Genomic DNA, 10,977 nt, shown 5'->3' with positions numbered 1-10,977 from the left:
TCACACCAGTTTTCCAGCTCTTTTCCTACACAAGACATTGGGAAAGATGCTGCTTGTGCCAGTCAGTTTCATTCAACAGGACTTTCTGGAAAAGAAGCTCGATGAAACCAATGACTCAGACAAGAAGCTTAATTTTATTAACCCACATTTCCCAAGAGAACTGTTAGGGTTGCATTTCTTCACCAGGAATAGTGGACCTCATGCCTTGCCTCCCACCAGGGACAGGCTCTTAGGGGCACAGGTGCCTGGGAGACAACTTCCAAGGACCTGGACCACCTTTGCAACCTTTCACAGGAACAGCATGGGCATCCCACAGACCTCAAATCCCAGACTGGTTTGAGTTGGGACCTTAAAGCTCACCCAGTTGCAACCCCCTGCCATGGGCAGAGACATTCTTCCACTCCCTCAATACAGGTTACATTCTGCTACTGATTTCCTTCCCTTTAGTAAGGAAGCCCCTTGGTCAACAGATTGTGCCCATCTGAGATCATGCCTTGGGGCACAGGAAAGTGAAATTCCTGCCACATCACAACAGAACGGAAGAGATGCAGTGTGGAATAACAGCTAATGAGAGAAACTGCTAGATGGGTTTGGGCCAGCATTTCCCCTTTATCTTCGTTCTGGTCAATCATACTGCCAAGTCAAGCTCTGCTGTACAATCCATAACTACATCAACATCAGCATCACCCCAGCAAAGACATGGCATCAGCAGCAAGAGGCAGAGGGCAGATTGGCTACACCAACATCAGCTAAACATCCTTGGGAGATCCTGCTTTCCACCCACACCATCAACAGTCAGACCGTATGAGGGAGCCCTTGGCTGAACACGATGACTTTGTCATGGATCGCTTTGTTGGAAGCCTGGGATGCAGCACATGGCCAGAATACCCATGGAGCGGGATCCACTCTGAAACACTGTGGATCACTTGAAAAGCTTGGAGAGGGCCATAGCCATGCATGAGAGTGTAACACACACAAACACAAGGTACAAAGTGTTTATTTAGAGCAGGTCTGCTCAGGATGCTCGACAGTCACTGCACCCTGCAATGCACCTCCTGGCAGGTACACACCAGCTCCCAACCACCTGGATCCATCCTCCAAACACCCCTTTGAATCAGAACACAAAACACAACAGAGAAAACAAGCAAGGCAATAAATCCATCCCGTCCCGAGGAGCACAGAGCCTGTTTCTGAGCCCCCACCAACAAGCACAGTCCTTGGCAGGAGTTTGGGCTGGCTCCGGGCCACCAGCCCAGCCCCAGACTGAAGGAAGCTGCAGTGAACTCTGGCAATGTGGTTACCCTTACTAAGACAGAAAAGACACCAAAAATAAGAATAAAAAAGAATATTTTCCTTTTCCACTTGGAAAATCCTTGTTCAGTATCAGTTTAGTGACTTGGAAACGTCTTGCTGGGTGTAAGGAGAAAAGGAGGTGAAAAGGTACAACACAGGAGAGAATCATAGAATGGTTTGGATTGAAGGGACCTTCAAAGCTCATCCAGTCCAAACCCCTGCAATGAGCAGGGACATCTTCATCTAGATCAGGCTGCCCAGAACCACATCCAGCCTGGCCCTGAATGTTTCCAGGGATGGGGCATCCACCACATCTCTGGGCAACCTGTGCCAGTGCTTCACAACCCTCAGTGTAAAGGATTTCTTCCTCAAATCCAGCCTCAATCTCCCTCTTTGAATTTAAACCCATCACCCCTCATCCTGTCACAACACACCCTACTAAGAAGTCTCTCCTCATGTTTCTTACAGGCCCCTTTTAAGAACTGAAAAGCTGCAATAACGTCTCCTGGAGTCTTCTCCAGCTGAACAATCCCAGCTCTCTCAGCCACTCCTCACAGCAGAGCTGCTCCAGCCCTCGGACCATTTCTGTGGTCTCCTCTAGACCCTCACCAACAGGTCCATGTTCCTGTACTGAGGAATCCAGAGTGGAACCACACTGGGTGGTCCTCATGTAAAAACACCACAAATGACACTTCTGGCACTTGCAGCCTTTGTTTACTTCACAGCAGCAGACTCACTGGCATCCAGGCCTCTTTCCCCATAGTCTTCTGTAATGAGGGAAAACTCACCCTGTCCCCACGCTGCAGCACTATGCACCTATTGCATTCTCCACATTGCAGCTTCCAGGAAGCCCTGACCACTTCTGCACCCACAGACCAAGCCACTCTTAGTGTGGTTGTTTTAAAACCCCCCAAATCCCCCAAATCCCAGCTGCATCACAGGTTCCTGCTTTCTGGGGAATGGTTTAAGTCATTTGTTGGCTCCCCGGCACCTTCTCTTGGATCTCCTCATACTTGGGCGGGGGGGTGAGCGGCTCTATCGTGATAGGGGCAGTGCTGTTCCCCTGTGCCAGGTTTAATCTGATGTCCTTCAGGTGCAGCTTCTCTGACTTGATCCTGCGCACCTTGAGCGGCTTCAGGCGCTTGCTGAGGCGGGAGCTCTGCCTCCCGGGCAGCTGCTCTGTGCCTGGCTCCGTGCTCATGGCACTGGGGACCGTGGTGCTGTCATCCAGCCCCGTCAGTGACTCGTAGGAGGGAAGGGAGACGCTGATCCTGGTGCTCCTGTCCAAGTCTCTGTGCTCAGAGTAGCCCGTGTTCATCACCTCCTCGTAGCTGGGGACATAGTACTGGGAAGATGTGTCGTCGTCCTCTTCTTGGCTAGATGGGAAGAAATTAGGCTGTCAGCAGCACATCAGCTTTGTGTGGAGATGGGCTGGAGAGGAGAGGATAAAACCCCCTCTGCAGACCCTTAACAAATTGTTTTCCTGTCTATGTTAGAATCCCAGCCTGGTTTGTGTTGGAAGGGACCTTAAAGCTCATCCAGTCCAGCCCTCACAGCATCTCTGTGGCCTCCTCTGGGTGAGTCCCTTTTTGTTTGACAGAACAGATCATAATCCTACCTACATTCAGACAGGTTTTTATTTCCTCATGACATACACCAATATTTGGTCATCACTTCCTTTACCCTTAAAACCTCTTTTTCTATTGCACAGCAGTGATTTCTGCCCCCAGCAGAACACTGATTTCTCTCCTCTCCTTCTCAAAAATCAGTCAAACTGCATTTGAAAGGGACATCACCCTCTGCCTTTCCCATTCCAATGCTTTTTCAGCTAGATAGCTACCTTCTCTGCAAAACAAATTCAGCTCTGCAAGACTTTAACCCCTATCCAAAATCACCTGCACACAGCCTGCACAGATAGATATGTCTTTTGCAGCCTGAAGTTACCTTTACAATCCAATAGGGATACCCAGTTTTCTGTTGTTTTTTTTCCAGGTTTTCTTATCTGCGTGAGAAGAATTCTCTGCAGTCATGGATTTGAGGAATGCTTTCCCCCAAAGCATTCCCTATGCAGCAGCCATCATCTCCTCCTGTCTCCTCACACCCTGTATTGTCCCATTGCTCTCCTGCTTCTCTCTGCTTGGCCACAGCTTGCACCAGGGACTTGCTGATTCCCTGCATGGCTGAGACGGATGGGGACTTCTGCACCCTGTGTTTGCTCAGCCTGTGCCTGCTGCAGCAGCCTTTGCTCTACTCATTGGAGCTGCCTGAGCAAAGAGAGAGCCCTGTAGACTTTCAGGAGGTCTAAACTCCATTCCCAGCCATAGCTGAAAGGCTCCTTGGCACCTCTGGCTGCACCCAGTGAAACACAACCTGTTCTCCATCCGTTCCCTGCTCCTCTCCACCACCATCACTGGCCCAGCTGGCCTGGCTTGCAGCACCAGGCTGCTCTCCTGCATTAACCATTAACCAGTGCCGGCAGCATTCCCTCTCAGCACAATGCCTGTGCAGTGACAAAGGCAGGAGTGGCACGTCTCTGCACGGCTGGCTGGGCCACGGCTCCATCCAGACCCCAGCCTCCACACAAACAACGCTCCCTTTCACCTACAGCAGCATGTGTACAGCTGGAGTCATTCCTTCCTCTTCCCCACAGGTCTGAGCCCCAAAGCATGACACATGCTCTCTTACTGCAGCCCTCCCAGCCTTACACTCCTTACTCCAGACCTCCTTAGGGAAGAATAGCAGCCCTTGGCTTCATTCCTATGCTCAACCCCACTCCCTAAAGGCTTACCTGTCTTCCTGGTGCGAGGGCTCCACAGACACTTGGTGCTGCACACGAACAATGTCCTCGCTCTGCCTCTTCTTGTCCCGGATGTTGAGGCAGATGGAGAGCAGCAGCAGCAGCACACCCGCCCCTACCAACACGTATGCCACTGAGAAGGTCTTGCTCTTCAGAATGCCTCCATTGCCACGGTCGGGCTTGCTGCTGTTCCCAGCATGGGTGGTGGGTTTGTTATCAGGGCCAAAGCCAGGGACCAGGTTCCACACAGCCATGATGATGCCAAGGACGAGCATCCCCAGCCCTATTGCTGTCAGCGCATAGTGTGAGCCATTGGTACGAGACTGGGCCATTGCTCTCACTGCTGGCTGGGTGTCCCCACCTTACAGCATGGCTCAGCTCTGGGAGGCTGCAGTCCTGCTAGCAGGTATGTGGTACCCTCCCCAGGCAGGTGGTGAGCTCTGGGAAGAGATGGGAAGCAATGGTTAGTGCATGGTGTGAGGCAAAGGCTACGCAGCTATCACTGCAGTGGCTGTGATGATAACATTGTCTTATGCAGCTAATGCTGGAATCTCATATCAGTGTGCCTGTGGGGAGCACATCAGGACATAACAAGGCAGAAAGATCCTTGCCCACCATTCTCATTGTGAACCTTTGCTGCCTTCTTGGCTGTAATATCCACCAAGCTCAGAAAGGAACCCAGTCACTACCATGTGCTAAGAATGCAGACTGGCCACCCTTAGGAGTGTTATAACCAACCTCTTCCCAGCACCAGGAAGAATGCCACCAGAACAACCTTCCACACTCTCTGGAGCTGCACTGCCCCAGGCAAGCAGCGGCTATCACTGCACATTAACCTGCAAATGCTCAGGGACAAATCTCAATCTGTACAACTCCTTTAGCCCTGGCGCAGACGGAGCAGGGCTCCCTGCAGCGCTGGCTGCCTGCCCTGCACCACCTCTCCCTGCATGGAGAAGGGAAAGCAAAACTGGTGCTTTCCCAGCCAGCCCATGGCTGAGCATCCTGGCAGCGAACCCTCCTGACCTCGGCTGGGGGAGGTGGAGCTCTGAGCACAACCCCTTCCTGCACCCACGGGCGAGTAACCCACATCCCTGCAGCAAAGCTCTGCCAGAGCCTTGGACCTCCTTTGGAGCCTCCCTGCTTTACTCATGTGTGTACCAGGGTTCTCTCTGTACCCCAGCACTGCCAATGCCACTGCCAAGTTCACTGCTAACCCATGGCACTGAGGCCTCATCTCCACCATGTGTGAGCCCTTGCAGGGCCGGTGACTGCAGCCCTGCCCTGGGCAGCCTGTTCCAATGCCTGAGCACCCTCTGGGGCAGGAATTGTTCCTCAGCTCCACCTAAACTTGGGGTCTGAACCTTCGTGTCTGTTCCAAGTCTCTCTGGACTTCCTGAGGCACCTCACCCCTGGGAGAGGACAGGATCTACAATTCTACGTCATCTCTGCGCCTGAAAGTTTTATGCAGATCCCTCAGCAATCAGATTAAAGCAGGAGACCTGACATACAAGTCTGTGTCTCTATTGAATTAGCTCTTCTTTTGGCTCTCCAGAGCATGTGCTTATCGCTGCTTTAGCAATAACCCTGACGTCAGTGGCCAGAGAAGGAGCTGCTGCAATCTCTGCCTCCAGTCCAGCATCCCCAGTGCTGGGGACAGCCCCATCCAGATGGACACCCATCAGCACAGTGAAAGGCTGCTCCAGCCCTGCTTTGGTGCTTGCCTGCCCAGGGCACATGGTCTTCCCTGCAGCCAGACCCACCTTCATCCCCATCCCACACATGCTTGCAGCCCTGGCAATGATCTACACCAGGATCTCTGAATCATTAAACTCGACTGGTGTGGCTGCAGAGCCGGGAGCACCTCCACCTCCTCTGTGCTTTCCTAGGCTTCCCGCACCTCTCACTGGCTCCCTGCAAGCTGCCAGAGCCAAAGGGCACCTCATGACTTCTTCTGGGACATTCCCAACTATTACTTCAGTGTGGGAGGGCTTGGGATCAACCATACACCACCACCACACCTGGAGACAGCCTGGAGGCTTTTGGCACGGGCAGCAGCCAGGGTGGCAGCAGATAGCATCTTCCTCTCTGCGGGAGACACCAGCCCTCCACAATAACGTTCCCACTGTGGGGATGCAGAGCCAGATGGAGTCACCCTCGGATCGTGCTCTGCATCCCGGTGCTCCTGGTGAAACTCTAACCCCATGGAGGTGACTCATGAGGAAGCGCAACAGCTACTGCTGCCTGCAGCACCATCGCACTCCCTGCCCTCCGCAACCTTTGGATCTCTCTGTGACACCACCTCCCGCTCCTGCTCCAGCAGCAACAGCTTTGTCATGGGCTCACGAGGAATGAGTCTGCATCCAGGGAGCGGGTGAAACCCCGATGCAGTCACAGGGAACAAGATGATCTTGCTCCAGGGCTTCCAAGGAGTCAGTGTGATGCATGGCTCAGTGTGCCACGATGGAGCAACACAGGATCATGGAATCAACCGGGCTGGAAAAAACCTTTAAGTTCATCCAGTACAACTATTGGCCAGCACTGGCAAGGCCACCACTAACCCATGGCACATCTACACAGTTTGGGAGCACTTCCAGTGACTCCAGCACGGCCCTGGGCAGTCTGTTCCATGCTTACACCCAACCTGCCTTCTCATTAACCACCTTCCCTGCTAATTGGTGACCACTCGACCTCATTCCTGCAGTGGCAGAAGCCTTGTCACACAAAGGTTCAACCCACCAGCAACACAAACCCTTCACGGAGGCACAGACCAACAGGTCACAACTCGGGCTGTATCCTCCCATCTTCAGGCCTTTTTGGCTGCCCACATTCCACTGCCCCAGCATCAGGGATGCTCCTGGCCAGAAACAGCTCAGAGGATGTGGGGAGCTTCCTCCCTGCTCCAGTGGGGAGGGAAATACCCAGCACCATGCAGCTGAGCTGAAATGCCGGTTAGGCCTTTGGACAAACACCCACAGCCTATTCTAGAGCATCTCAGGAGGGAGCAGAGACCCGGAGGGACAGCCCCTGCAGACTAGCAGGGCTTTCCCATGTTTTGCTGCTTACACTTCCTGCCAAGAGTGCACAGGAATGTGACCCACATTCACCGCTCTCGGCATTCCCAACAGACACTCTAGGAGCTGTTTCATCAGCTTTTTTTTCCCCTTAAGTTTCATTGTTAAGAACTCCTCCTCAGTTGCACCATTGCAGACAGCACCCAGCAAGCAGCAGTGCTTTCTTGGAACACTACACAGGCTGCTTCCCCCTTCTCCCAGCCCACCCAGGGGGATCCCATGCCCCTGGCACTGCAGCTTCCTGCAGAAAAGGGCATCACAGGAAAGCCAAGGCTTCCTGGTGCATTCCCGAGCTCAGGATGCTGCAATGCACTGGGACAGATATGCTGAGGGCTGAAGGATAACAGCATTCAAGGCCAAGCTGGACTGGGTTTGGACCAATCTGCTCCAGTGGAAGGTGTCCCTGCCCGTGGCAGGGGTTGGAGCTGGATGAGCTTTAAGGTCTTTTCCAACACAAACCACTCTGGGATTCTATGATTAGCTTGAACTTTGCCATTGAAGTATGAGAAACCACCTCCCAGACTCTCCTTCTCCCCTTAATTTCATCACAGCATCAGAGCAGTTCTTCCTGCAAAGCAGTAATGGACTTGGACACAGAGTGCTTTTAAATTTGTATTTGCCATTTATTCCTGGGGATAATGATGCTGGCACAGGCTCCCAGCAGGTCAGCGAGCCCTCACCGGGTCCAGCCCGCTGTGTGCAGTGTCCATGCTATTCCCAAGCCTGGCTCACACAAGCAGCCAACAGCAGCCTAACACCCCGGGGAAGGGGCTGCTAAACCAGAGCTTTGGGAACTTTTCCTCTCTTGTGGCTGGAGAAGGGAGCTGAATTGACAGCCTATGCTGTGTGCCCCGGCCTGGGAAAATCCCAGCACTTGGGCTTTGCCTCCTTCCTGCTTCCCTTTGAATTCCACTTCGCACCTTTGTGTTCGCTTTTTGTTCTCCTTTACTTTTCCTGATCTGCTGTTTCCTGCCAAGATAAAGCTGTTCCAGCAGCCTTCCCCCCCTGGTTCTGGGTCTGTGACCTTGCTCTGTGCCAGATACCACCCTCTCCTTTGAAGCCTTTCAGTGCCTTCAGACATTACCCATCTGCCCTTCTGATGTCCCCCGAAGCTAAATCTGGCATTCCCATTGCCTCGGAATGCTTCCCAGCCCTCCTGGAGGGCTTTAAGCAGCTCCCATCAGACTACAGGAGAGCGGGAGCCTTAGCTTGCTGCAAGCCACTAACCTAGCACATCGTGCTGGTATCACCTTCCTCATCCTCCCCCTGGGTTTCAACAATGTCCTTCATCTCACTGTGCCCCAAAGCAGTATCACCCTGCCCTCACTTCTCAAACAGCCAACGAGCAAGAACAACCCAGAGAGCAGCCAATGGAGCCAAAGGAACGATGGAGGGTGCAGGGGGAGGGATGAAGCTGGGTGGGCAGCCAGGCACAAAGCCCCAGTGTTCACCCTGGCAGGCACAGGTATTCCCGTAGGGATGGAGGTTTGCTGGGGATTAGGTTGCTCCACGCTTCCTGCACAGCTCATGCAGGAGTTTTGGCTGCTTTGGTGCAGCCTTAACACAGGTTTCTGCCTAACAAATGCACTGGGAACAAGAAACACATTGAGCAGCATTCCCGAGATGGACACATACCTTGCTGCTGGAGGGATCACTCCTCCCATGTTCCAGCTGGGAGCAGACAGCCCTGCCCTGGCCTCCCAGGATCTCCATGTGAGTGCAGATACAGGCAGCTCCTTTATGGTGCTGAGCATCACCAACCCTCAGCTATCTGCAGGGTGCCGATGGGCAAACACTGCTCCTTCCACAAGCACTTCCTGAGGTTTTCCCCACCCGTGTCATTACCCATAACAAAAATCAAAGGCATCTCCTACTTCCGAGTTACTTGGGGTGAGGGCTGGGTTCATCAGCCACACACCCACATGTTCCTCGTGGCCATCTAGGAAGCTTGTCTTCCTGGCTGGCACGCCAAGACACCCTGGGCCTTTTGAAAGCTGCAGGATCATAGAATCACAGTCTGGTTTGGGTTAGAAGGGACTCATCAAAGGAAGTTCTCCCCTACGCTAAGGAGTTTGACATCCCATCAGCAGCAAAAGCCAAGACCAAGTGTCCTGGTGCAGCTTTCCCTCACCCAGGCTCCACCAGGCCAAGCCAAGGGCATCCTGTGTCACACACAGCACTGTGGGCTGCTGCTCACATGGACGTGCTTCCCAACAAACCCAGCCACGCTCTAAATGACCTCCAGGAAACACGGAGGTTTCCTGCTTTGGGGCACACTGCCCACAGCAAGAGCTGCTCCCACAGACACGGGTCAGTTCAACAGGGCACAAGCAGCCCTTGACATGGGGTTCCCTCACACACAACCTCTGCTGCACCAAGGCACCTCAACCTACTTCCATTGCTGGGCATGCCATGATTCTCGAGACAACTCTTTTGTAGGTATCTATGGGGAACACACACACACGGATTGCTCCTGACACACACAAATATGCAGAGCTGGCTCGCAAGGGAAAAACCACCCAGGCAGAGCAGAAGTCCATAAAACACTCCCGAGCAGCCAACAATTCCAGCATGGGGCTGTGACAGAGCTCGGGGCAGGTGGAATGTGGCTGGCACACTTCCTGCTCTCCCAGCCTACCAAAACACCCACCTGAAGGGTTTCCAACCCAACCTCACCTTCCAAACCCAAGAATTCCATGGTTCTGCCTGTGCCTCTCATAGGAATAAATCATCACAGCACAGACAGGATCTTCCCAAGATAACTGTCACTGTCATGGCCTGTATCCCAAACCCACAGGGCAGGAGGGTGCCTGTGCTGGGGGCCAGGGCTGCTTTCTCTCTAAAGACCACTTGGGAGCCATTGGCAGAGTTGCCAGAGCCCTTCCAAGCTGCGGGCACTCTTTCTTTGGCAGGAATGGCACAGTGGGAAGAACTGGAACCCCCTGACCAGTGCTCGGGTCACAAAGCACCAGGCACGGACCTGACCTGCGCAGGTTCCCTTCCCTTTGTCTTTGTTTGCTTTCCAAACACACTCGTGCACACCCCGTCTCTTGCACCTCCCCGGGCCTGACGCCTTCGAGCAATGGGTCTGTGCTCCGAGACTCCCATGGGAAGCGCCACAAAGGGGCCGGTGGGCTGGGAATGGGGCTCACTCACACCCTCACCTCCTCCTGACAACCGCGGTGAAGCAGCGGATCCTCCCCAAAGGGTGGCCGCTCCTCTCCTCAGTCTCATGAGGGCACTTCAGTACCCGCAGGGCACCAAGCTCATGAGGGGTGACCCCCACACCACCACCACCCCCCCGGGCCGCTCACACCCCCTGCTCGGGCACGTTTCCCTCGGGTGGTTTCACCTTTTGGAGCTCCGGACGGCACCGGGGACCCCTCGCTCCACGGGCCGCGCACAGAGGCCCTCATGGCCCCAGACGGGGGAGGTTCCAGCCCCGGCTCCTGCCCCCGGTGCAGAGAAGAGCCCAGCCGGGACCCGGCTGAGTCCCGCCTGGCCCCGTCCCAGCACCGAGCCCGAGCCACTTCTGCCCCGGGACTGAGCCTATAAGCCGGTTCCGTCCTTGCCCGAGGTCTCAGCCTACCCCAGCCCCGCTCCCTGCCCCGAGCACCGCGGACCGAGCCCAGCCCGAACCGGTCCCGGCTCCAACCCCGTCCCAGTCCCATCCCCGGCGCCATGGCCCGAGCGCAGCCCCCGCTCCCCGCCCCGCTCCCTCCCGGGACTGGGGTCCCGCAGCCCCGGCCCCCCCGTACCTCCCGGCGGCGACGGCGGCTGCGGCGGGTCCCTCCCGTTGCTCCCGGCCCGGCCTCC

General features: G+C 54.7%; 1 protein-coding gene across 2 annotated transcripts; it reads right to left on the bottom strand.

The window, feature by feature from the left end:
- Positions 1 to 981: 981 nt before the first annotated feature.
- TMEM51 (transmembrane protein 51) lies at positions 982 to 10,977 on the bottom strand. 2 transcript variants are annotated; one of them, XM_034068546.1, is made up of 3 exons: positions 10,920 to 10,977; positions 4,082 to 4,530; positions 982 to 2,669 (listed from the first exon to the last, which is right to left on the bottom strand). In XM_034068546.1, the coding sequence occupies exons 2-3, from the start codon at positions 4,420 to 4,422 to the stop codon at positions 2,258 to 2,260; spliced, it is 753 nt and encodes a 250-aa protein (XP_033924437.1). In that variant the 5' UTR covers positions 4,423 to 4,530; positions 10,920 to 10,977; the 3' UTR covers positions 982 to 2,257. The 2 variants fall into 2 exon arrangements, with proteins under 2 accessions (XP_033924437.1, XP_005145496.1); XM_005145439.3 differs by lacking the exon at positions 10,920 to 10,977 and adding an exon at positions 8,797 to 9,515.

This window comes from Melopsittacus undulatus, chromosome 12, assembly GCF_012275295.1.
Source record: "Melopsittacus undulatus isolate bMelUnd1 chromosome 12, bMelUnd1.mat.Z, whole genome shotgun sequence".
Classification (NCBI taxonomy): domain Eukaryota; kingdom Metazoa; phylum Chordata; class Aves; order Psittaciformes; family Psittaculidae; genus Melopsittacus; species Melopsittacus undulatus.
Note: the sequence above shows the minus strand (reverse complement) of the source record. Positions and strands in the feature narration are given on the sequence as shown.